General features: G+C 53.9%; 6 protein-coding genes across 6 annotated transcripts; 1 reads left to right on the top strand and 5 right to left on the bottom strand.

Moving 5' to 3' along the window:
- Nucleotides 1-7,796: 7,796 nt before the first annotated feature.
- KRP23_735 (Integrator complex subunit 1) lies at nt 7,797-15,696 on the bottom strand (the record flags this gene model as incomplete). The annotated part of the gene is made up of 8 exons (XM_067892421.1): nt 7,797-8,687; nt 8,762-9,079; nt 9,155-12,085; nt 12,173-12,250; nt 12,330-14,120; nt 14,194-14,403; nt 14,483-14,581; nt 14,647-15,696. The coding sequence occupies 8 exons, from the start codon at nt 15,694-15,696 to the stop codon at nt 7,797-7,799; spliced, it is 7,368 nt and encodes a 2,455-aa protein (XP_067751298.1).
- Nucleotides 15,697-16,163: 467 nt separating this feature from the next.
- On the bottom strand, nt 16,164-18,407 carry KRP23_736 (Glutamate carboxypeptidase 2; the record flags this gene model as incomplete). Its single annotated transcript, XM_067892432.1, has 1 exon — nt 16,164-18,407. The coding sequence occupies one exon, from the start codon at nt 18,405-18,407 to the stop codon at nt 16,164-16,166; it is 2,244 nt and encodes a 747-aa protein (XP_067751299.1).
- A 130-nt stretch (nt 18,408-18,537) lies between these two features.
- KRP23_737 (putative glutamate carboxypeptidase LAMP1) lies at nt 18,538-19,608 on the bottom strand (the record flags this gene model as incomplete). The annotated part of the gene is made up of 1 exon (XM_067892443.1): nt 18,538-19,608. The coding sequence occupies one exon, from the start codon at nt 19,606-19,608 to the stop codon at nt 18,538-18,540; it is 1,071 nt and encodes a 356-aa protein (XP_067751300.1).
- A 239-nt stretch (nt 19,609-19,847) lies between these two features.
- KRP23_738 (putative glutamate carboxypeptidase) lies at nt 19,848-22,277 on the bottom strand (the record flags this gene model as incomplete). Its single annotated transcript, XM_067892454.1, has 1 exon — nt 19,848-22,277. The coding sequence occupies one exon, from the start codon at nt 22,275-22,277 to the stop codon at nt 19,848-19,850; it is 2,430 nt and encodes an 809-aa protein (XP_067751301.1).
- A 162-nt stretch (nt 22,278-22,439) lies between these two features.
- Nucleotides 22,440-23,264, top strand: KRP23_739 (Mitochondrial import inner membrane translocase subunit tim22; the record flags this gene model as incomplete). Its single annotated transcript, XM_067892466.1, has 4 exons — nt 22,440-22,683; nt 22,753-22,865; nt 22,934-23,003; nt 23,071-23,264. 4 exons carry the CDS (start codon nt 22,440-22,442, stop codon nt 23,262-23,264), a joined length of 621 nt encoding a protein of 206 aa, XP_067751302.1.
- Nucleotides 23,265-23,385: 121 nt separating this feature from the next.
- Nucleotides 23,386-24,464, bottom strand: KRP23_740 (2-(R)-hydroxypropyl-CoM dehydrogenase; the record flags this gene model as incomplete). Its single annotated transcript, XM_067892477.1, has 2 exons — nt 23,386-24,192; nt 24,273-24,464. The coding sequence occupies 2 exons, from the start codon at nt 24,462-24,464 to the stop codon at nt 23,386-23,388; spliced, it is 999 nt and encodes a 332-aa protein (XP_067751303.1).
- Between the last annotated feature and the right edge of the window lie 56 nt (nt 24,465-24,520).

Genomic DNA, 24,520 nt, shown 5'->3' on the forward strand with positions numbered 1-24,520 from the left:
GTTGGGTGGTCTCGGAGAAACGCGGAGTGAGCCAGCAGAAACCCTCCCAGCCTGTCATCAGCGCACTTGTGCAGGCCTGCCATCTGGGCATGTGCCCGCGTGATGTGTCCTCGCTCAGACGGATCGAGAAGCGGCGACGGGAAGTGACTGACCTGTGGCGTCTGAGCGAACGAGCAACGTGGAGTTCACTTCGCCGAAGGCGCGGTGTTAAGTCTCAGTCTCAGCCTGAAACCCTGAGGCTTGAGGACACATCAGGGCCCAAATGACAACCCCATATGCAAAAACAAGTTGCAGCACATCCGGCGATCTGAAAAAAAAAGTTATGGCTACACGAACTGATCTAATTGGCCCGTACAAATTGTACCGTACAATACAGAGGCAGCAGGTGTGCGCGGACTAATTCGTTGTTGTCTGTACACGGTACAGGAGGTGATCACCCTTCATCACTCCTGTAACCACGCTAGCACTAGTGGCAGAACTCCAGGTGCTGCGATGACAGCTACGCTCACCCGTGACGGCAAGCTACATTCTACAGCTCCATCTTGCGCCAAGACCCCGGTGCTTAACTTTTTCCGCCAACTACATGTACCGGTAGTTATTAGCCTGCTAAGTTAATGGGGCAACCCGCGTGAGTTCGAATCTCACAGCTGTCGCATGTCTAACTGTCAGATGCAGTGAACAACCTCCATAGGACAATTTCACTGCGTGGGAAAACCTCCAGCACCTCCGTGCCTTCTCGGGATAAATAACCCACACATGCATGTCTGCATCACTATGCTTTGCATGTTTCACCAAGCGGCGGGAGCCAGTACACTGGAATCCGCAACAGCCCCACCTACTGGTTTCTGCCGCTGCACTCTGTCTGCTCAAACTTCGTTCTCGGCATTAGCCCCATGACCTCTCTGTGTTTCTCAAACTTGGCTTTTGCGTAGTCTATAGAGGCGTGGTCAGTGAGGGCGCTCGGGGCAAGTTCCTTGGAAGAGGACAGCATGGAGGGTGATACTCCCGTTCATTCCTGAGAGGCTTCATGCAAGTCTATGGAATTGATTACCTAGAAGTTTACTCGCCGGTCGTGCGTTTGGAGACTCTGCGTGTGCTGTTGACTCTGGCAGCGGTGTGGGATTATGAAATCCACCAAATGGATGTGACTACTGCCTTTCTAAATGGGAAGATCGACTTGGAGGTGTATATGGAGCAAGCGCTGGAGATGGCTTACGATCACACACAGAACAGGAAGGCGGAAGGCAGCAAGGGCGATGAAGAAGACGAGGCTTTGGAGGCCGCGGAGGAGCAAATCAAGGAGGTGGTCGCGGTGCTGGTCGCGGTGCTGGTAGCGGTCAAGGCAGCGTCGGTTCGAAGCGTGGTGACGGATGCTTTCACTGTCACGAACAAGAGCACCAAGTGCGCGATTGTCCGTATCTGGGCAAGCGCCCTCCGTTCGAGACCCAGCGTGGAGGCCCTGCAAACCAGCGCAGTAAGTTCAATGGAGGAGACAAAAGTGCCAAGGCCGGCAGTAAAGGTGGAGATGATAATGGAAGTGATGACAACGCCTATGTGATTATGAGTTTGATGAAATTGGAGAAAAAGGTGGCTGATATTGCTCATGACCTGAAGCGACCTGCAGTCGCGCGCAGAGTGAAAGCTGGGCTTGCTAACGATTGACGAGCGAGCAAGTAGCAAAAGCTACTTGTGAAGGAATCGTGTTTTGGTAGAATGAGCTCGCAGCTCACGTTAGTTCTTATCGTTGGCAGCTAGTAACAATAATATCTTCAACTGTCGCATGTCTAACTGTCAGATGCAGTGAACAACCTCCATAGGACAATTTCACTGCGTGGGAAAACCTCCAGCACCTCCGTGCCTTCTCGGGATAAATAACCCACACATGCATGTCTGCATCACTATGCTTTGCATGTTTCACCAAGCGGCGGGAGCCAGTACACTGGAATCCGCAACAGCCCCACCTACTGGTTTCTGCCGCTGCACTCTGTCTGCTCAAACTTCGTTCTCGGCATTAGCCCCATGACCTCTCTGTGTTTCTCAAACTTGGCTCTTGAGAGAGGCTTGGTAAAGGCATCGGCGACATTTTCGCTGCCAGGCACTCGTAATACTTCAATCTCCTTCATATCTACTCGCTCCCGGATGAAGTGATGCCGCACATCAATATGCTTCGTTCGGCTGTGAAATGCTGGATTGACTGCTAACTTCTTGGCACTTTCATTATCCACGAACACTTCAGTGGGTGCCTTTTGCTGCACTTGTAGTTCTTTCAACATCTGACGAAGATGGATTACTTCTTGCACGAGTAGGCTCAAAGCCATGTACTCGGCCTCCGTTGTGTGCAAAGCCACCGTCTTCTCAGTTTGACTGCACCACGAGATTGTGCTCCCGCAAAATTTTGTCAAGTAACCAGCAACAGATTTTCTATCATCCGTTCGATTCGCGAAATCAGCGTCAGCGAAAGCCTCCAAATGTCGATCAAGTTCCTGATCAGTCCACTACTCTCCGCCAAGCCGAATACCCCAATCAAGTGTCTCCTGGAGATATCGAATGCCGCGTTTGGCAGCTCGCCAATGCAGTATACCTGGATTTTCCAAATACTGACTGCATTCTCGAACTAAATAGGCTAAATCAGGGCGCGAGCCCATCATTAGGTACATTAAACTTCCTACTACAGATCGATATGGTTTGGAAGACATCAACGGCTTCTCGTCTGCGTCCGCTGCACACATGCTCTTCGCCAATTTCAAGTCTGCTGTGCACGGTGTCTTGCATCCATTACATTTCTCCATCCCAAAGCGCTCTAGCACTGACTTTGCGTACTTGCGCTGACTGATGAAGACAGCTCGCTCACTTCGATTGCGAGTGATCTCCCAGCCTAGGATGTAATGCAGCTCCCCGAGATCCTTCATGTCAAATCTCTCAAAAAACATTTGCTTCATCTCCTTGATGAGGTTCATATTGGGAGCGAACAGGATGAGATCATCGACGTATAACGGGATAAAGACCAATTGATCATCAATAATTTTCACAGCAACACAGGCTTCCGATTTCAACAACGTGAATCCTTGTTCTTCGAGAAATGATTTCAGAAGCTGAAACCAGACGCGTGGCGCCTGTTTCAAGCCATACAAACTCTTCAACAAGCGGCATACCCAAGTCTCTTTTCCGGGCACCTTGAAGCCATCAGGTTGCTCCATATACACCTCCACGTCGATCTTCCCATTTAGAAAGGCAGTAGTCACATCCATTTGGTGGATTTCATAATCCCACACCGCTGCCAGAGTCAACAGCACACGCAGAGTCTCCAAACGCACGACCGGCGAGTAAACTTCTAGGTAATCAATTCCATAGACTTGCATGAAGCCTTTTATCACCAGCCTCGCTTTGAACCTATCAATTTCTCCGTCTGCCTTGTACTTGACACGGAACACCCAGCGATTGCGCAGAACTTTCATGTTCTTTTGCCGTGGAACCAGCTCCCATGTGAAATTCTTTATCAAAGCATTGTACTCTGCTTGTGCAGCAGCTTTCCACTCCACGGAAAACTCACTCTCAATAGCATTGGCGTACGTCTCGGGTTCATTAATTACACCCATGGTCAGGCAGCAGTAATCCTGCCACCATGCAAGTGCTTGTTCCTTCGCCATTGCACGCTGCATCTCTTCACGAGCCTTCTCCCATGATACGGATGAACTTGCAAATTCATCTGAGTTCGAGTTGGCGTATGCAACATAGATATAATCGCCAAGCCATGCCGGAGGTTTGCTCGCACGACCACTCCGAGTTACCGGGCAGTCCTTAGTGCATGCAGCACCTGGGGCTACGTACTCGCGTAGACCTCTGCACGATGAGGTTTGTAAACGCTCCGTGTTAGATCCATCACGATGCACTGACGTCTCCGAGCCCGCGGTCTCCATCGCGCGAGTCTCCGAAGACGAAGCCCCCTCCTGGATTGACGACTCTCCACATGATGCGTCTTGTTGCAACGAAGCGTCTGCAGTCGGTGCCTTGCGCCGCCCCCTGCATCGCTTTCTCTTCTTGTATTTTGACTTTGAACTTTGTTCACTTTCATTCTCAATGCGCAGGTGCTCAGTGTCATCCGGAGCAGCACCGCGCACTGTCAAGTCATTCTCGGACCACGTCCGCTTTTGAGGAGTCTCACAATGTTTAATACTCTTCGAGCTTCGTTTGTCTCCAGCCAAAATATCTCCTCTAGCAACTGCACCTTTAGCCCCACCAGTCCTGGCACTTCTATCATCTGCCCCACCTGGCAGGTCTGGGTGTACGTCACTCGAGCCAACAGATTCGCAATCTGCATCCTCCTCTGTATCATCTTCATGCATTTCATCAAGAATAGCTGGGATGTTCTCCATGGCAGCACTGTCCATTTCAAGATATCGTTCGACGGGCACTGTAGTGTCCAAGGTGGGCGTCGAACCCGTTGCTATCCGACCTGCCTTCCTCTCATAGAAGACAGCAGTATGACTGTAAAAAGCCTTCCGCGTCTTGCTATCAAGCAGACGGTAGCCACGCTTTTCACGAGTGTAGCCCACAAAGATGGCTTCACGAGCCTTGGACTGCATCTTGCGCCGCTCAACTTTGTCCACGTAAGCCAACACAGCGCAGCCAAATGTGCGTAACCGCGAGTACGCCGGCAATTCGCGGTACCACACCGCGTAAGGAACCTCCATGTCTCTTGTCGAGTTTGGCATAATATTGACACAGTAAGTTGCTGTCACAGCAGCCTCTGCCCACATCTCCTCCGGCAACCGAAAATGATTCAATAGGCATCTCATTCGCTCGGATATTGTCCTAATCATTCGCTCCGCCACACCATTTTGTTCGGGTGTGTGTTTGACGCTGGACGTGCACTCCATGCCGTACTTCTTTGTACAAACTGCCGCCAGCTTAGACAATTCCTTCGCGTTGTCGTTGCGAACTTCTTTCATGCGCACATTCAACAGAGTTTTCACTTGTTGATAGTAGATGTCCAGTTTTTCGTAGACTTCTGTGCGCTCAGCCAAAAGATAGAGTGTTGCAAATCGACTGGCTTCGTCGACGAACACGGCAAAGTATCGCTTGCCAGAGTAAGAATCGATCGCATATGGCCCCCAAATATCAATATGAGTACGCTCTCCGATTAACCACTCACGTGTTGGTGCACTACGGGTGTTGCGAAAACTTTTCCGGGTCAACTTGCCCTTCACACACGTATCGCAACTGAACCCATTGGGAACGCGAAGTTCCAGTCTCCTCATTGGCCAACGTGTGTGTCGAAAAAGTGCGTTGAACGCGTTTCGCCCGGGATGCCCAAGACGATCATGCCACAGTTCAACCTTGTCAACTCCTTCAGACGATGCCATCATCGCTGCATCTGATGGCCTCCCCAGTCTCAAGCGATAGAGATTGGTTTCGTCTCTGCGAGCGGTAGTGCGGCCTGACGGAAGAAGTACATCTGCATATTCATCATCATCAAAATGGCATCGCACTCGTTCTGTAGACTCAAGCGATCGTGAAGCTTGTCTCCCCACCGAAAACAAGCTGCACTGTAATTCCGGGACGTATCGTACCCCACGCAGCAATACCAAAACTCTGCCACTGGACGTGATCAGTTCTTTCTTAACTGTTCCAACGCCAACGACTTCCAGCCAATTCTTGCCACCAGTACGCACTGTCGAACTTACAGGAGTAAACGACACAAAGTCTTCTTTTTGGTTCGTCATGTGACTAGTAGCCCCTGAGTCCAGATACCAGCGGTCATGAGCAATATCAGCCACCTTTTTCTCCAATTTCATCAAACTCATAATCACATAGGCGTTGTCATCACTTCCATTATCATCTCCACCTTTACTGCCGGCCTTGGCACTTTTGTCTCCTCCATTGAACTTACTGCGCTTGTTTGCAGGGCCTCCACGCTGGGTCTCGAACGGAGGGCGCTTGCCCAGATACGGACAATCGCGCACTTGGTGCTCTTGTTCGTGACAGTGAAAGCATCCGTCACCACGCTTCGAACCGACGCTGCCTTGACCGCTACCAGCACCGCGACCAGCACCGCGACCACCTCCTTGATTTGCTCCTCCGCGGCCTCCAAAGCCTCGTCCACGACCACCGCGTCCACGTCCTCGTCCACGGCTTGCTCCTCGTCCACGACCACGGCCTCCGCCAGCAAAGAACGCCTTGTCTTCTTCATCGCCCTTGCTGCCTTCCGCCTTCCTGTTCTGTGTGTGATCGTAAGCCATCTCCAGCGCTTGCTCCAGCTGCTCATAATTCGGTGGGTCATCCGGGTTTTGCGTGGTGTGGCTCGCAAGAAATGTTTGAACCACATTGTCATAATCACGCGGTAAGGAGCCAATCAGGATAGCCGGTTTGGCATATTCATCGACAGGTCTGCCGACCACCGAAATTGTCTCCATGATACGACGCATTTCACTCAGGTGGTCAGGAAGATTGCCCTTTGAATCCAATCGAAGGCGACTCAACTTCGTACTCTCCTCGGCGTATTTCAAGTAAGTTTTGCCCATGAAACGCCGTTTCAAACGTTCCATCACACGGTACGGAGTCGACTCGTATTTCACAGTTTTCATCATTTGATTAGTCATCGCCTCGTACAAAATCTCCTTCGTCCGCGACGTCTTGGTCACCCAGTCGTCATGGTCACCTTGCTTACTTTCTTCAGGCTCCACGACGTCCTTCTCACAGTATTGCCATAGTTGCTTGCGCTGCAGCTTGAGCCTGACACGCTCCAGCCACACTTCAAAGTCTTTTCCGTCAAACGGGGGAATGGACTTCCTCTCGTCCTTCGACTCCTTCACCTCCTTCTTTGTGTTCGCCATGCTTGTGTAATTAGTTGCAAGCGAGCTTCACCAGCGCAGGTCTTGGGCTCATAACCTGAAGCGACCTGCAGTCGCGCGCAGAGTGAAAGCTGGGCTTGCTAACGATTGACGAGCGAGCAAGTAGCAAAAGCTACTTGTGAAGGAATCGTGTTTTGGTAGAATGAGCTCGCAGCTCACGTTAGTTCTTATCGTTGGCAGCTAGTAACAATAATATCTTCAACTGTCGCATGTCTAACTGTCAGATGCAGTGAACAACCTCCATAGGACAATTTCACTGCGTGGGAAAACCTCCAGCACCTCCGTGCCTTCTCGGGATAAATAACCCACACATGCATGTCTGCATCACTATGCTTTGCATGTTTCACCAAGCGGCGGGAGCCAGTACACTGGAATCCGCAACAGTACCGTACAATACAGAGGCAGCAGGTGTGCGCGGACTAATTCGTTGTTGTCTGTACACGGTACAGGAGGTGATCACCCTTCATCACTCCTGTAACCACGCTAGCACTAGTGGCAGAACTCCAGGTGCTGCGATGACAGCTACGCTCACCCGTGACGGCAAGCTACATTCTACAGCTCCATCTTGCGCCAAGACCCCGGTGCTTAATTTTTTCCGCCAACTACATGTACCGGTAGTTTTTATTTTTTATTCAGCAATCGCTCACTCGATCAGTAATTGCATTGACGCTGCCTTTGAACCGCACATGGAAGATGGCTGGGGTGTATCACAAAGCCGAGCAGCGTATGAATACATGCATGTTGTGTATCCAGCACTGCGCGAAGTATTCATGTGGATTGAAGAAAAAGAAAAATCGGCGTCAAACAGTGGTGTTTGAATGGGGAACCCGACAGAATTTCTTCCACCGGGCACCGCTCGCTTCGCCATCGTGTGTAGTTTTGTGCAAACCCACATGAACACAAATATTGCGCTACAAGACTGGGTAATATTTGCATCAACACTGGCTACGTAGCGACTAGGAGTGTCGTCCGGAACGCAGCGCTCTTCAAGTAGACTCCGAGTTTCGTCTTGGCGATTTCGCTCGGGTCGTCGAAGAGCTGCTGCAAAATTTGTCTCCGCTGCCTCGCATCTGCAAAGACGAGAAACTCCAGAACGGAGTTCACTGCCGCCTCCTTCAGTCCTGGCCGGACAGCGCGCAGACACTCAACGTACTGGCGCATGACGCCGTCAACAGAGTTCGAGTCGACCTTCATCAGCGTCAGCAGCGTTTGGCACAGCGTCGCCATCACAGCTTTCGTCACCGTCTCCGTCACCAGCAGAGAGGCCACGGGTGCTGCGCAGCGTCGCAAGAGCGCCACGATTGCGGCCCCTTGGTCCGTCTTGGCGCACAGCAAGTCGATCGCCTGCAGCCCCTGAGAGATGACAGTCATATCGGTGCGCTCCGTCAACGGTTTGCCGCCTGTGGTGGAGACTGAACCTTGGCTTTCGATGCGTATCAGCAACTGCTCGATCTGCTGCTGCTGGCTCGCACCTGAGTGCTGCTTGTTCCGCCCAGCCCGAATGGACTCGAGCGCTGCACGCAGCGTCCATTCGCTGTGGCGTTGCGCCATGACTTGACCGAACGCCACGGTCTCCGGCTGGGATTCATACATATTCACGATACTTTCCAGCAAGACAACTCGCGGCGCCGAGAAAATGAGCTCACTGGCGAGGTCAAAGTCCGCCTCCAGCGCATCGTAGAAGAGCTCCCACGAGTGGCACACGAGCTGCTGGAACTCCACCGCGTGGTGATCGGCGATCACGCGCAGGATCTCAAACAAGAACTGGCAAAGCGGTTCCAGTACGCTTTGCTGGTGGCGTATGTGCGGTCGAAGGATCTGCATGGCGCTCAGAATCTAATTCATGAACAATCACAAGGAACGAGTTAACTTCACTGACAGCGCAGGTCTGCAGGTAGATATGAACGTACGTTTTGGAAGAACGTCGTGTTGAGGTAAAGCTGGGACAGCGAGACGGTGCCGAAGTGCTGCATGAGCTGCCGAGGGAAACGCGAGAGCACCAGCATTGGGTGGCATCGGGTCAGTTCCCGGAATCGCTCCATGACTTCGCTCCCATCGCGCGTCAGGTCATGCAAAATATCATCGATCTGTGACAGTAATCGGCGGTCACGAATGACCAACTCGCGCTGCTGCTCGGCGTCGGCGTCAAAGTTTACAAGAGATTCCCAGTCAGGATGCAGCACATCGAGAAGACCAGCTACGACCTTGGGGTTCTGGAAATACAGAGCCTACAACAAGAACATAGACATGGTGGTTAGTATCGAGCATCCTCAGCAAGAACGAAATACGCAATATGTGCATACCCCAATCAGATCTCGCTTGACGTCTCCATGAATCGCAACAACGTCGCCAAGGATCCCCAGGTGCGGGTCCGCGGTCACGATAGGCTCCAGGATGTTGAGCATCGTGTCGTCATCAGTTCGGTTCTGTGCGAGGCTTGTCAAAAGGGCCGTGGCGCAATACTTGTTGGAGAGTCTCGAAGGGTGGTCTTGGAGACGTTGAAGTACCTCTACTTCCTTAACGAGCACCACCAGACTGTGCAGCGCCATACTATCCAAGCGAAGTGATACACCCTGAGCTTTCCATCGCTCAACCGTAAGATCAATGAATTCAACTACCAGCTGCAGCACACGGTAGACATCCAAAGCCACGGTTGGATCCTCAAGCATGTAAAGACCTTCAGCCGTCGATGCTTGAGCTAGATGCCGAATGAAGCTGACCGAAGCCGAGTAGGAGCCAGCAAAGCCTTCGCCTAGATTGTCGAGTGCACGTCGAACAAACCCAAAGCATTCCTGGCGATGGGCAGCACTTGGGCAGTTCGGCAAGTGGCCGACAACTTGAAGCAGCGCTTTGGCCAGTTGAGCTGCCGCACCGTCAGAGTTGCAGGAAGACCGTGCAAAGTGCAGCACTGACATATGCAGCGTCCACCAATCAGCTGGAGAGTGCGTGACAGCATCCTCGCCCTTCGGACACGAACATCGAATGGCTTGACTCGCAGCGAGAACAAAATCTTCCGGGGCGAAAATGTCTGGTAGCGCATCCGTGCTTGAGCTTCGCTTGAGCTCCTTGACTAAACCACTTAGCAACGGCGCATTTTCAGCCGGACGATGAGTCGAGCTGTAGTAGGTGTCCTTGAAAAGCACCAAATCGGTTTTAGTGCTCTTGACTGCCCTAGACAGCGCAGACGTTTGGTCCACCTCAGCCATCGGTTCCGTGTAAAAAGGCAAAGTGCTGCTTGTGGGAGCAGATTTAGATGTCTCGATCTTGAACGCTGTGAAGCCTTCTGACAGCAGAAGTGCTTCTTCATCATCTTCACCAGTAACCATTTTGCTGTTCGATCCAGATGCGCTTCGCTCTTGAAGCCATTCACGTAGACGTTTAAGCTTCTCTTGTACACCCAACGAGATGTTCGAGGCTTCCGAGTCATAAGCACTTAGCTGCATTAGCACGGTATCTGCTACGGCCGAGGCGTCCGAGCTCTTTGTCAGCTCAAGCAAACTAGCGACAGCTTTGCTTTCACTTTTTTGAACAGTTTCGAGAGTTGTACACAGGGCCATCTCGAGACACTGTTCACTGAGAGCCGATTTCCCTAGGAGATTCCACAACGACTCGCTCGACATGGCTCGAACAGCAATAGCGCAAAGATGGGAAGTTGTGGAGGAAGCTGCAGCTGCGAGCTTAGTCAGCAAATGGTCTGGATACAGGCGTGGGTCTTTCGTAGCAATAAGACCCGTACTTGACAGAATGGCTGTGTTTGACGTCGTCTTCGGGAACAAGCTCTGCATTAGCTTTGTCAAACAGGTTGCAGTTCGCTTGCTGTCTGCCGAAGCCATTGCCGATGGATTCTTGTGCGCATGCGGCGAGCAAAGCACTTGGATGGCGCCGTGAATAATCGGGAGAGATAGCTTGATTTCACGGATGTTGTTGGCCCCGTCGGTCACGTAAAACACTTTGCAGTCTGAAAAACTAATTCCTGTGGTTGCCTTGAGCTGCGCAGCAATTTCTAGCTGCGACTCGATCGCACGCCAAATAACTTCCACAGTAATTGCGTAAATCTCGTGGTCCTTCAACAGCAGCGTTGACACCAAATCACGCCCAGCAAGCAGTTTCCCATACGCGCCTGCCAATTGTAAAGATTGCTCGATGGCCAATTTTTTCGGATGACTGTTGTTGCCATCCTTCTTGATGTCATCCGGGTCAGTATTGATCGTCGCGGCATCATTGCCATCATTCGAAAAGTCATGCAGTGCCTTCACACACATACAGAGAGACGGAATCGATGCCTCCAACTCCAGCAGGTTTTCCAGAGAGCGGAAGATTTTGCTTCGGATGGCACGGTAGCATGGAAGCTTCGCCAGCTCGTGAAGCCACAAGAAGCTCAAGGTGCCCTCTGCACCAGAAGAAACAACGACTCGATGGATTTCATCTGCCAACTCGTCAACACTGCGAGGCGCTGTCAGCAAGTACAGGATATGAGCAGCCACGCGTCGCGTTGGCAGTTCGGACGAGTTTAAGCACTCCAAGTAGTACAGAACCACATTTGACGCCACGCCAGAACTATCGTTCCCATCGACAAGATACTCTCGCAGCTTGGTCAGTAAGCGCGGGATGATCTGCGTCAGGGCTGGCTGGTTTAGTGGCACTTGTCCTTGTGCGTCCTCGCTACTCTTGGCGTTGCTGGGACGCAGAGCGAGAAGAAGCAATTGGCATAAGCACCCGTACGGCAGATACTGTACAGTGTCGAAGTCCTCGCAGACGATGTCAGCAATCCACCACGCACTGTTAGCGGCAGCCCCTGCCGGGTTGCCACTTTGAACTGCATTTTTGTCATCGTTTCCAGCAACCATCTCCATTAGAAAGTCCTTCGTTCGGCTTTGACGAAGACGCATTCCGAGCTTAAACTTGTGGTCCAGCGTACGTAGATGCTCCAAAATTGCTGGGGGTGGTTGACGTGCCAGGCCACTGGCATCGAAGAGCATCAAAGGATCTCCAATGACCGATGGGTCAGCTTGGTTGAGCTGTAGCAGTTGCTGCTCGTAATCCCGTAGCTGCAGATTGCCTTGCATTAAGTCTGGGAACGCAGTGCTGTGCTTCCCGAGCAACAACGGATCTGATGCACCAATAGCCGGGAACGTGTATCGACCAGTGATGACCATCTGCATCAATCCGCGCAACGTTGGGAACTCCTCCCACAAGAAAGTGCCCACTGTATTTGGGTTGAAGCATCCAACAACCTGCGAAAGTCACAGTTGGTGTGGTTAGCCATAAAAATTAATATAAAAATGAACGCGCAGCGCGATCCTCTTAGGGCCTGACCTTACCAGCAAAATTGAGCAGCATATCCAGAAACGACTAGAGTGGCAGAACTCTTGTTCCTGCTTCTCATCGCCACTTTGCCACTGCAAACAATGCGAACATTCATCGAAAGTTAGTGCGTGCACATCGGATAGGAGGCAAAAAAAGTAGGAGTACACGAACCAATGCAAGCTTGAGCAGGCTTTGGACGAACTGGCTGTTCTTCACTTCAATTCCGAGCACACCACCGCTTTGCACGTATGCTGCCAAGTCATCTTTGTGGTTGCGCCACAACGTTTCTCGGTGCATATGAGCCTCAGCACCACGAAAGACGATGGTCTCCAGGGTGCGCAGAGCCTCCACACGGTCAATAGCCCTGCATGAGTTGTACAGGCTCGTGAGAAGTTCTAGCGAGTCCTCATGGACGGGTATGTCCTCTTTTGTTGACTGGAAGCAAGTTCGATCGTGTTCGGTCGGCTGCACATCCGCTGGGATGTCGAGAAAAAGTAGCTTCTTCACAATGCCTTCGTAAAGCATTTTCTCGAACGGCGAATCGCCATTAAGCCCAAAGTGCTTGAGCACGTCACGACAACAGACAATAGCTTCTCGTTGCACAAACGCCAGCGCCTGTTGTAGTTCCTCCTTTGCCCACACCGAAATTTTGACTGTTTTCGATCCTTCTGCAGGTGCACCGCTGCCATTGCCACTTCCACTTGGGCCATGACCACCGGGAGCACTGTTCCCCAATGGGGCGTGGCTTGTCGAAAGCGAGGAAGGCTTGCCTAGTGTTTGCTTGCCTTTTTGAGGGCCCAGTCTGCTCGTTCTGGATACTGGGAGTGGCGGGTTCGATCCCCGTCGAGGGATAGCTTGCGTTCCACCGTGCTTAAGACCTGACGACCCAAGAGCAGTCGAACCTGTGCCTTGACGGTTGGAGGCATTGGATTGCTGTATTTGGAGGCTCTTCACAGCTGCACCTCGCATAAGCAAAATCAGCCACACAACACCAGTGACGAGGCCCATATAGTCCAATACTCGCGCATCTCCAGCTAATGCATCCCAATGGCCGTCATTGTCGAGAATGCCGACGCAGAGTGCCTTGATATCAACCTGCTCGAATGTCAGCTGCTTCAGGATTTTGCGCACGATAGTTTTTAGCACCGGCGCAACATCTGAGACGCTAGCCATTTCCCGAAACACACGCGCTAATTCTCGACTGGCAAGAGTACCTTGATGCTCGATAGGCCGACGGTAAAAAAAATCATCAGGGCTGCCAAGGATCGAAGAAGCGGACGTTGAGCGCGACGCCCGGAAGATGTGTTGGAGCATTTTGATGTTGTCTACGTCCCTCGACATATTGTTGGGTCGCTCTCGCGCAATAAACATCGACAGTGCACGCTTCAAGTACACTGGATGGTTGCACACGAGATGGGTGATGGCCTCAACCTTGAGCTGGAACATGGTGGACTTGAGCTTCAGCTTGAGTAACAGGTCTACTGTAGCAATGTCCTGAGCGCTGGTTGACTTGCACAGCGAGACAATTTTGCCCAGCAACTCCTTGGCAGGACCCTTAACAGACGGGTTTTGCAGCCACGCCTCCATATTTTCGGCGCCAAATACGCGCACTTGCGGGATGCTGGCAAAATCAGCGAGCGTCATGATCATGTTCCGAACAGCATGATTGCCGCCGACAGCTGATGGTCCTCCCATACTCCCCGGTCTTTCCTTTTCCAGCTCCACCAGGCGTGATCGAATGTGATTAGTTATGAGCTCCCTCATCTCCTGCACGAGACCAGCGCCCTGGAAACGTTTTCGAACCAGAGGTTGCATTGACTGCTGGTCACCATCATTCGTCCCTAGCACCGTCTTCACGTTTTGAACGAAAAGCTGGCTCAGCTCATGATCAACCCAGACTCGTGAATAGAGCGAATCGTCCAGAAACACTTTCGCGCTATCCACTGGCCATTCATCGGTATCCTACACAAATGTAAACGGGCCCGCAGTCAGAACCAACAAGCAGCGCAAATAGATCCATTTACAGTAAGTTCACCTTCATGATCTGCACCAAAAGGTTTGTCACCAGCACCGGGAGCGAGAGCTGGAAATACTCTGTCGATCCGGAGGCACTCAAATGCCCTGATCCCAACGCAGTGACAGTGCTTGGCTTCTTCCCATGGTCTGATGGATCCTTGATTCCAATGTAGTGCTTCGATCGCAGCAACCGTAGCAGATACTTGAGCACAGCAGGCTGGCCGAATCGCTACGAAATATGCAAGCAGATCAATAGGATTCGTCAGTTCTCAGAGCACAAACTCAATGCGAAACTTTAGAATACATACCTTGGGGTTTTCCTTCACGGCGCCAAGTAAGCTCACAGAAAACAATCGGCTTGGAGGCTTGCCCTCTCGGATGAGGCGGCCACACGCTTCCGTCAGCACCTAAAACACACACACGTACTCAGATATACACAATTGAAGCGAGCCTCTCGGAACTATTGGCATACCTCCATCAGCTTTGGCTCGGAAGTGGCTCCACTGAGTGCCTCGCGCAGATGTTGACTAGGAACTTCGTCCGCATCTGTGCCAGCATCCGACGCTGATGCTGAAGCCGGGGTCATTTCAACGTCTTCTTGTTCTTCGTGTCCGTCGTCCTCATCTGCGTCATTCATCAGCGTGTCAATCGACAAGCCCTTGCGCTTCGCAGGCGACGACGAAGGCGTGGTCGCTGTGGACGGTGGCTCACTCGCTACTTTCTCCTCCTCCTTGGCATCGCTCACGGCCTTTTCCTCCTCCTCTTCCTCCTCTTCTTCCTCTTCCTCCTCCTCGCTCGCAGTCTCTTCGATCTTCTTCTGGGTCTGTCTCGGCTTCTTTGTCTTCTTCACCGCAGGCGCGTTGCGTTTAGTGTCGGAAGCTGCAGCGGTCTTGGCCCTCGTTTTGCTCCTGGGCGTCGTTCTGCTCTCCTCCTTCCTCGTCTGCATCTTCCTAGTGCGAGGCTTCAACTCCTCCTCCTCTTCGTCCTCTTCGTCTTCGTCCTCCTCCTCGTCATCGTCTTCACCTTCTGCCTCCTCCTCTTCTTCTTCGTCTTCCTCGTCTTCCTCTTCTTCCTCCTCGTCTTCATCCTCCGTATCGATGATCTTGCGTCTCTGCTTCTTTCTGAGCGGGGGCTTCGACCCCCTCAGCTGCGGCTTGTGCCCTCCACGCCTCCGAGTTCCTTTGCGTCTCTCAACAGCGTCGGCCTCTTCATCCTCGTCTTCTTCCTCGTCTTCTTCTTCATCAGCCTCATCTTCTTCCTCCTCTTCCTCCTCCTCTTTTTCTTCCTCTTTTTTGCTCTTCTTCTTGTTCTTTTTGGCCTCTTCCTCCTGCTTTTTGGCCTGCGCACGCGTCAACTTCTTGGGCGGCGTCTTCTCTTCTTCCTCCTCCTCCTCCTCTTCTTCTTCCTCCTCCTCTTGACTCACATCCTCCGCTCCGTCCTCGTCCTCCTCATCTACGACCACGTTTTTCCGTCGCAGCACACGACGCGTCGAGGTGCGCGTCGCCACACGCCCGCGCTTCATCTTCTATTGCCTAGACGTATGCTCCATTCGTATTGGTAAATAATCAACCAATCATATGCCTCTATACTGTAGCCATGTCTACTTCAACATGTGAAACGTTTGCAAGCAGCTCTCACCAAACTGGGGGCGATTCCCGAAGACTCACGACCTCACTAAAATCAAGAATGCGTTCGTGAACAAACCTCCTATCACCGTCATCCGCAGTGCTGACATCTTCAAAATGGAGAGTACTTTGGCAAGAAACCCGTCTCTGGTGAAGACGTTGGACAAGATCCCTCTCAAGGCCGCTCAGCAGAAGGTCAAAGGCATGAATGGCTTCGCGCACTTCACTCTAAACGTCAGCCTGATGAAGCTGATGTTCGTGCATTTGCAAGAGGATGATGCAACAGATTCCTACTCCAGGCTCCACGCTTTGTGTTCGAGTCGGTAGCAGCTCTATTCAAAGCCCCAATGCAGTCCCCACTGCGCTACGGTGCTGGGACAACAAAGAAGTCTGCAGCGGCATTGAGTGTGTGTGTGATGTCGTCGGCGTGGCTTTGAATGGCGCTGCTATCATCTCGGAACGTGAGGCAGTCAGCAAGTCCGGGGAAGCTTACGCCAGAGTAGAGAGCGTCGCTGCCACCTCCGACGACCACGTGCTTGTACCAAGGCCGATGTGGCAGTCCCTTGTCCAGCGTGAGTTGTCTTTCGCCAAGTAGAAGCCTGCGATTCCACCACTCCAACTGCGTGTGGGAAGCTGTTGCCTCAGTCAATCGACGGTGGAAGAGTGCAGCGCTGTCGCCATAGTGAACGATGGCGTTGCGAAGGGCTGAGAGGTCCACGGCTTGCTCTTGCTCACAGTTAAGGCGAGACGCGAAAGTGGCCAACGCTTCACTCATGACCGACGCATACGACGTGAAGTCGAATGGGATCACAGCGCTGTCGGCGAGTCGAAGTGCCACGAGCCCCCACCAGCGGGCCGTTGTGACGTGGGTGGCGTAGTTCGGGTCGGCGAACTTCTCGGAGTACACGACGCTGTCCATGCTACTGTGGTAGGTGCCGTACTGGTGGCTCCGAGATAGCTTGAAGCGCAGGTTGGCCGAAGTCACACCCAAGTGCTGAATAAAAGCCGCGAAGTCACTACTCGATCCCAGCACACCCACACTACCATCGGATTGGGAGATCCACTGATCGTACAGCGTTTCCTCCGACTCGTTCCCGAGAAAGCGGTTCGCTGGTAAATCTCGGGCTGTCTCGACAAGCAATCGAGATATAGCAGGCGATCCGTCCGCCGAGACTACCGGGCCGACAGCCGTATCGACATTAATGTACGCCACCGCGTGCTTCTTCAGTTGGTTGCCATTTTCTTCGACGAACTCCGTGCTACCAAGCAGCCCGTACTCCTCGCCGTCCCAGGATGCCACTACCAGAGTCCGATGAGGTCTCCACCCTTGTTTCAGCAGTACGCCGAGACCTCGGGCGATTTCCAGCAGCGCCGAGGAACCACTCCCGGGATCCACTGCACCGCATACCCACGCATCGCGATGGTTGCCTAGAATCACTTGCTCCTCAGGTGACGCAAGGCCTTCAATCGTGCCAACGACGTCCCATATTGGCGCGACCGAGTTGTTCATCTGAACATCTAAGTTCACCACCGCGCTCTCGTCGCCACCGATACGATACTCGCCCACAAGCGTCAGACCACCCTGCCATCCCATCGGAGCTTGTGGTCCTCTCATCATATCGAGGATTCGTTTTGCTTGGTCATACGACAGTGGCAACGCTGGGACGTGTGGAATGGTAGGAACGTCTTCATACTTGAGATACTTGGCGCCAGGCACCGACGCCCAGCCTGGAGTGAGAGGGTCGCCGCACTCGACGTAGAGCGAGCCACGCTGGAATGAGTCTTCTGGACGCCACGGACCTTCGGGGTATACAGGACCTCGCACAAACCCGTCATCTTGTGGGTCGGAGTACAGCAAAACACCAGCTAATCCGAACTCAGCTGCAGTCATGGCTTTGAGACCGCGGAAAATGCCACCGCCGAGCCGAATGAGAGCGATTTTGCCTTTTACCGTCACGTTGCTGCTCTCAAGCCACTCGAAGTCTTGTTTTGTGCCGTAGTTTGCGTACACAACTGAAGCAGTCACGTTTCCCGACGGAGAATACGCCAGGAACGGGGGCAGAGCAGCTGCATCACTCGTGCAAACGTCGCCAGCCACGCTACCTTCGGTCAGGTTGAGCTCTCTGGCCGTGGTTGGGGACTCGATGATCGCCAGACGTCGACTAATCGGATATGACAGCAGCGTGTGGTACGTCTTGATCTCAACGTCGAATCCGAAGGCCTTGAGCTGCTCTGCGGTGTATAACGCCGTCTCGTAGTCCTGTTGGGTCCCGCAGACGTGAGGCTTGCTGGCGTACGCATGTAGAAATTCCTGCAGCTTGTCAGACTGTACCCCGCCAACGAAGGTTTGCTCCGTGGAGCACAACTTGCTGGTCTTGTGGTCATTACTTGTCGTGAGCTGAGTAGCGAGGCCAGCGTTCAGGATGAGCCAGTAGATGGCAAGACATGTCAGCGCTGAAGACACAGCGAACGCTTGGAAGACGCGCGTCGGCGTCGGCTGCACATTCGTCAAGTCGCCGATAGCTCCGTAGATGACAGCAGAATTCCCGTCTTGGAGGCGTTGGCCGTTGATAATGGCGTGAACCTCTCGATCGCTGCCGCGCTGCATGTCAAAAATTGAGAAAGCCTCTTTTCACGGAAATGGCAAGTGAAGCACGAAAGTCCAAACGAAACACACGCGGAAACAACAAGTGTTGAACAAAAACCTACATGACGTCGTGCGACTTGGGGTAGAATTCTCAGTCCTCGCTGGCAAAGTGCTCGGCCGCAGCGCTGACAACGCGAGTGACCTCGTCGACGTGAATTTGGACGATAGACGCGTCGTCATAGAAGGCGAGGCAGTCGGTGATGCCGGGGAACGCCGCGCCGGCGTAGCCCTCGTAGAAGCCCGGACCAAAGATCACGTGCTTGTACCAGGGGCGGTGCGGCAGACCATCGGCCGAAAGCAATTGTCGCTCGAGCTGGACGGCCTTGTTGTTCCACGCCAACGCATCTGCAGTCCCCCCAGAGCTTTGGAGTTCACGAGCTGTGGCTTGAAACGCGTCAGCATTGGCGCCGAACTTCTCGATGGCAGCGTACAACTGGGAGAGCTCGACGCTCACTTCTCCGTCGGCAAGACGCTGCTCCAGCTGCTCAAGTCCTTCGCGCATCACTAGAGCGTACGACGAGAAGTCGAACGGGATGACAACATCATTGGCAAGGCGCATGGCCAGCACCCCCCACCACTTGGCCATGCTCGCGTGGGACGCGTAGTGCGGGTCGCCCTGGGTCTCCATGTAGTGCAGACTGTCCATGGAGCTGTGGTAGGTTCCGTACGACGCGTAGGTGAGACCAAACGCGAGGTTCACGGAGATGACGCCCAGGTGCTGGTAGAACGGAGTGAAGTCCGATCCCGACCCCATGAAGTTGATGAGGTGGTCGGGGGCCAGCGTCCTGTCGCCAGGAGCAGGCAGACCGCCGGTCGGGGAACGGAACTCCTTCATCTGCTTGGCCCACTGGTCCAGCAAACTCGACGCGCTGTCAACAGCACTAGTGTCGCCGTGGAACGGGTTGGCCGGCAGCAGACTTGCAGTGTCCTGTACAAACCTGGCGATCGACGGGGCAGCGCTAGCGCTGATGAGGGGCCCAACCAACAAGTCGACGTTGAGGTAAGCCACGGCCTCTTCCTTCAGCAGCTTGGCGTTGTCCTCGACCCATTCGGTACTCCCCAGCAGAGCATATTCCTCGCCATCCCAGGAGCCCAGCACAATGGTGCGGCGAGGTCGCCATCCAGTCTCAAGCAGGTTTCCAAGTCCCCGAGCGATCTCCATGAGTGTTGCGGAGCCACTGCTGGGATCAACAGCTCCGCACACCCAGGCATCGCGGTGGTTTCCCAGCACGACTCGCTTGTCCGGCTCCTCGGCGCCCGCACCTTGCGAATATGGTGATGTTGTTGGGATGCATGGCGAGATCTCATGGAGGTATGCACGTGTTTAGTTATTTGCTATCTTTGCGCAATAGAACAACATGCATCTATGGGGCCTCATCTTCTTCCTCGCCTTTGGAAAGTTCAAGCGGACGTCAAATACGCCGCCGCCGTATCGATGACAGCTGCGACGTCGTCCACGTGCGCTTGAATGGTAGCGTTGTCGTCCTCGAACACGATGCAGTCCGAGATACCGGGGAACGCAGTTCCCTTGTAGCCCTCGTAAAAGCCTGGCCCAAAGATCATGTGCTTGAACCACGGACGGTGCGGCAAACCAGCATCCGAGGTCAGATAGCGCTCCAGCCTCACCAGTTTTTCATTCCAGAAGTGGCGCTCCGCCTCGCTCTTGTGGCTTTCTTTCTTCTTAGGACTCTTGTCGGCGAAATCAGCCACGCGCGCTTGGAAGACTTGAGCGTTGCTGCTGAACTTTGCAATCGCTTCATGCAGCGCTGAATAGTCGACGGAGCGTCCCATAGCCACCGTGATCTTCTCGTAACCAGCCAGATCCTCCTGCATCACGAGCCCGTACGTGGAGAAGTCAAATGGCACGATAGCGTTGTCCACTAGCCGCAGCGTGATCAGGCCCCACCACTTCGCCATCGTGGTGTGTGTAGCGTAGTGCGGGTCGCCCACAGTTTCCACGTACAGGATACTGTCCATGGTGCTATGGTACGTGCCGTACGTTGCACTACCAACGGTGTAGCCCAGGTTAGCCGAGATGATACCCAGGTGCTGGTAGAAAGCCGTGAAATCTGTGCCGGAGCCCAGAAACTGGATCAGGTGGTCCGGAGCCAAAGTGCCGTCATCGGCACCAGCCGCCAGAGTCGATCGTCGAATAACAGTCTGGCTTACCCATTGCTCATACAAGCTCTCCGAGACATCCACGCCGTGAAATGAGTTGCCCGGGATAAGCTGAGCCGTCTCTTGCAGGAATTTTGCGATAGAAGGGGTCCCACCAGTGCTCACAAGAGGACCGACAATGTTGTCCACGTTGACATACGCCACCGCCTGCTTTTTGAGCAACTCCGCGTGGTCCTCCGCAAATTCTGTGCTCCCCAGCAAACCCAATTCTTCGCCATCCCACGAGGCAATAACAAGCGTACGGCGAGGTTTCCAGCCATCCTTCAGCAGGTCGCCCAGCCCGCGAGCAATCTCCAGCATGACAGCTGAACCACTAGACGGGTCGACTGCGCCGCACACCCAAGCATCGCGGTGGTTTCCGATCAGCACCATTTGGTCAGGCTCTTCCGTCCCTTCAATGGTACCAACGACATCCCAGATCGGTCCAATGCTGTTGTCCATTGCAACATCCAAATTCAGGACGGTGACTTCGTCATCGCCGACGAAGTAGCCGCCGTTTGCAAGGTTAAGAGCACCCTGCCAAGCTTCAGGAGCCTCCTTACCACCCAGCGACTCGAGAATGTAACGAGCCTGCCCGTAAGAAAGTGGCAGCGTAGGGATATGTGGGATGGTCTTGCACTCCTCCACACTCAAGTACGGCTCACCCGGCAGAGACGGAAAGCCTGGTGTTAGCGGGTCGCCACCCGAGATGGAGTTGTACTGCACCGATCCGCGCTGGAACGATCCTTCCGGCCGCCACGGACCTTCCGGGTAGACCGGTCCTTGCACGAATCCGTCATCCAACGGGTCCGAGTAGATGAGCACTCCAGCCATGCCGTGTTGTTCCGCCAGCATGACCTTAAGTCCTCGGAAGTTGCCTCCGTAGCGCACGAGAGCGATCTTGCCTTCCAGCGTGACGTTGTTGTCCTTGAGCCACTGGAAGTCCAACGGTCGCCCATAGTTTACGTACACCACCGAGGCCGTGACATTGCCCGAAGCCGAGTATCCCAGATACGGGGGCAAAGCATCATCATTGCTGGTGCACGAATCTCCCGGCACCGACGCCTCCGTCAGGTTGAGCTCCCTCACCGCTTCAGCGGGCGACAGGATGCTCAAGTGGCGGTGGATGGGCAGCGACAGCAGCGGATAGTACTCCACAATCTCAGCCTTGAGGCCGAAAGACTCGAACTGCTCGGCCGTGAATAGCGCCGTCTTGTAGTCCTGGTGGCTACCAGCCGGGTGGGGTACACTGGCATAAGCTCCGTGGTACTTGCGGATCTCCGTTGTGTCCACAGCGTCCAGGAACTTGCTCTCCAGCTTGGAGAGACCATCACTCTCTTTCTTCTTGTGCTTGTGGCTGAGCGTCGTCTCTTGCTGCTTCTGCTGCACTTCAGGAGCCATCCAAGGGCCCTCCGAGCTCCTCTCGCCTTGATCTACCCCCTCAGTTGACTCATAGTGGCTTTGCAGCAGCATGTAACTCGCCACGAGCAGTAAAACCGTCGCAACGCCCACGGAGCGCCACAATTTTCTTGATACGCGCGGCCTCTCGCCGATATCGGGCACCACGCGGCCATGGAAAGTGCCGTACACCTCTGCCGTGTTCTCCAGTGTCTCCTGGGCCTCATACGCGCCTCTAGAAGACGCAGGACTCACCGCAGGAGACGTCAGCACCATCATCTTGTTGCTCTCTCCACGCCCTTTAGCAGACTGGTACACTCATCCAAAGTATCCGCATCCATGCGATTGGCCAAAAAAAAGTATCTCTGATCATTATATATATGTGCACCACATCAGGTTGATGTATTGCACATCAGCGTGGCGAGTGTAGATTTGGACATGGCGGCCAATGGAGCGGACGATGCCAACGCTCGGCTGGGCGTGCATGTGGCGGACCTGAGCAAGGAGACGCCACCCAACCCGTTCCTGTTCCCGCGCAGTTTCCTCAAGATGCATCTGCTGCACGATACTGTGGGTATCCACCCGTTCCTGCCTGCGTACCCGCCGCAGATCCTGCAGTGGCAGCAGCCCAACCCCATTGTTGAGTCCTGCGCCGGCAAGTTTTTCCTCTCGGCGGCAATGGGTACGCGTTTCTTATCCTGTATATTGTCTGCACTCTATTGGTGGTTAATGGTATATGTACTTGCGGCAGGATACGTCATGGGGAACGTGTTCGGCCTTGTGCTGGGCAGCTACGAAGGCATCACGCCGCCGGTACCGCTCCCTGGCCAGAGAGAACTGCCCAAAGTGCCGTGGCGTGAGTCGGTACGTGACTGGTTATTGATTATTTCAAAGAGGTTTGAACGGTGATACTCATTGTTGGTGTGCCGTAGATGTCGGGGTCTTGGAGAGTCACACTGGGTAAATGTCGCTACTGGGGCAACAACTTTCTCGTTATTTCAGGTGCGGTACAACAGTTTGGCTATTGTGCCGGTGGGAGATGCAACTTACTTGAGTTTATGCTGTCCAGCCATGTTCTCGGGTCTTGAGTGCGCGTCGGAGAAGATTCGCGGCCGTCATGATGTTGGCAACGAGTTGGTGGCCGGTTGTGCCACGGGCGCCGCGCTAGCGGCTGGACAGGGGATCCAGGCACAGTGTCTCGGCTGCGCAGGTTTTGCTGCGTTCTCGTACGCGATCAACGTCTTCACGGGCGGCAAGTTCTAGACGTCAAGACTTGGACAAACTTTCGTGTTGATAGACTGTGCCACTTTATACAGAAACAAACAGCAAGACAGAACGAGTATGGATTGTGGTGGGCGCTCTAGCTGCGACTACAGTTGATACCTTACGACGCCATGTAGCCGCCGTCGACGAGCAGATTGATTCCGTGAACGTAGCGGGCATCGTCTGATACGAGGAACGTCACAGCGTTCGCCACGTCCATCGCTTTGCCCGGTTCGTCAGCAGGGATCCGGTTGTTTGATGCCGGGGCGAGGCAATCATCACGGCAGATCGAGTCGTCAATAAACCCGGGGGCCACCGCGTTGCAAACAATCCCACTAGCCGCATACTCTGCCGCTATCTGCCGCGTGAGCTGGACCACCGCCGCCTTGCCCACCCCGAACGTAAAGTGGCCCTTACGTGCCACCATTCCATAGAGCGACGAAACGTTGACAATGCGTCCACGCACAGATCCATTGTCCTGCGTCAGCATCTGCTGCACCGCCCGCTTGCAGCTCAGGAAGACCGACTTGGCCGAGACGCCCATGGCTTCGTCCCACGCCGCAGCGTCCACCTCCACGAGCGCCGTGGGTTTCACGCTGCTGTCCTTGGGCGCCGGGATACAGTTCACCACAAAGTCAACGCGTCCAAACTCCTTGGCAATCGCCGCGTACGTGGCGTCAATAAAGTCCCAGCTTTGCAACTCTCCCTCAAACACTTTAGCGGCTGTAGCTCCGCCCAGAGCTCGGATCTGTGCCTCCACATCCTTGGTTTGGGGTGAGTTGAGTGCGTGGGCGTCCGTAGCGCCCACAACAGCGAGTGTGGCGCCTTCCTTAGCCAGTTTGACGGCGATGAGCTGTCCCAGCCCAACGTTGCCGCCCACCACGACGCCCACGCGACCTTGCAGCCTCTCGCCGCTCTTGCCGCTGGTCTGCAAACGTGAAACAACGACGAATTAGCAGCTAAAATTGTATTAATATCCATTGCAGGGAAAGTCGGAGGTTGCTGTACCACGGAGGCCACTGCCTGCGCCGCCCGCGCCGCGTTCTTGTCGTCGTTGAGCTTGAGCGCTTGCGCGATCTCCTTGGGTGTGAGGCCCTTCTTCTCCAGGAACAATAGGCGCTCAGACAGCGGCGTGTCCTGCACGTTCGGGTGCTGCAGGAAACGCACGCCTTGTTCTACTAGCTCGTCCCGCACCGACATGGTGCAGCGATTGATACACTTGAGCTCCGTTAGCCGAATGCTAGAGCGACTTCAAA

Source organism: Phytophthora ramorum, assembly GCF_020800215.1.
Source record: "Phytophthora ramorum isolate Pr-102 chromosome Unknown Phyram_PR-102_s0001, whole genome shotgun sequence".
NCBI lineage: Eukaryota > Oomycota > Peronosporomycetes > Peronosporales > Peronosporaceae > Phytophthora > Phytophthora ramorum.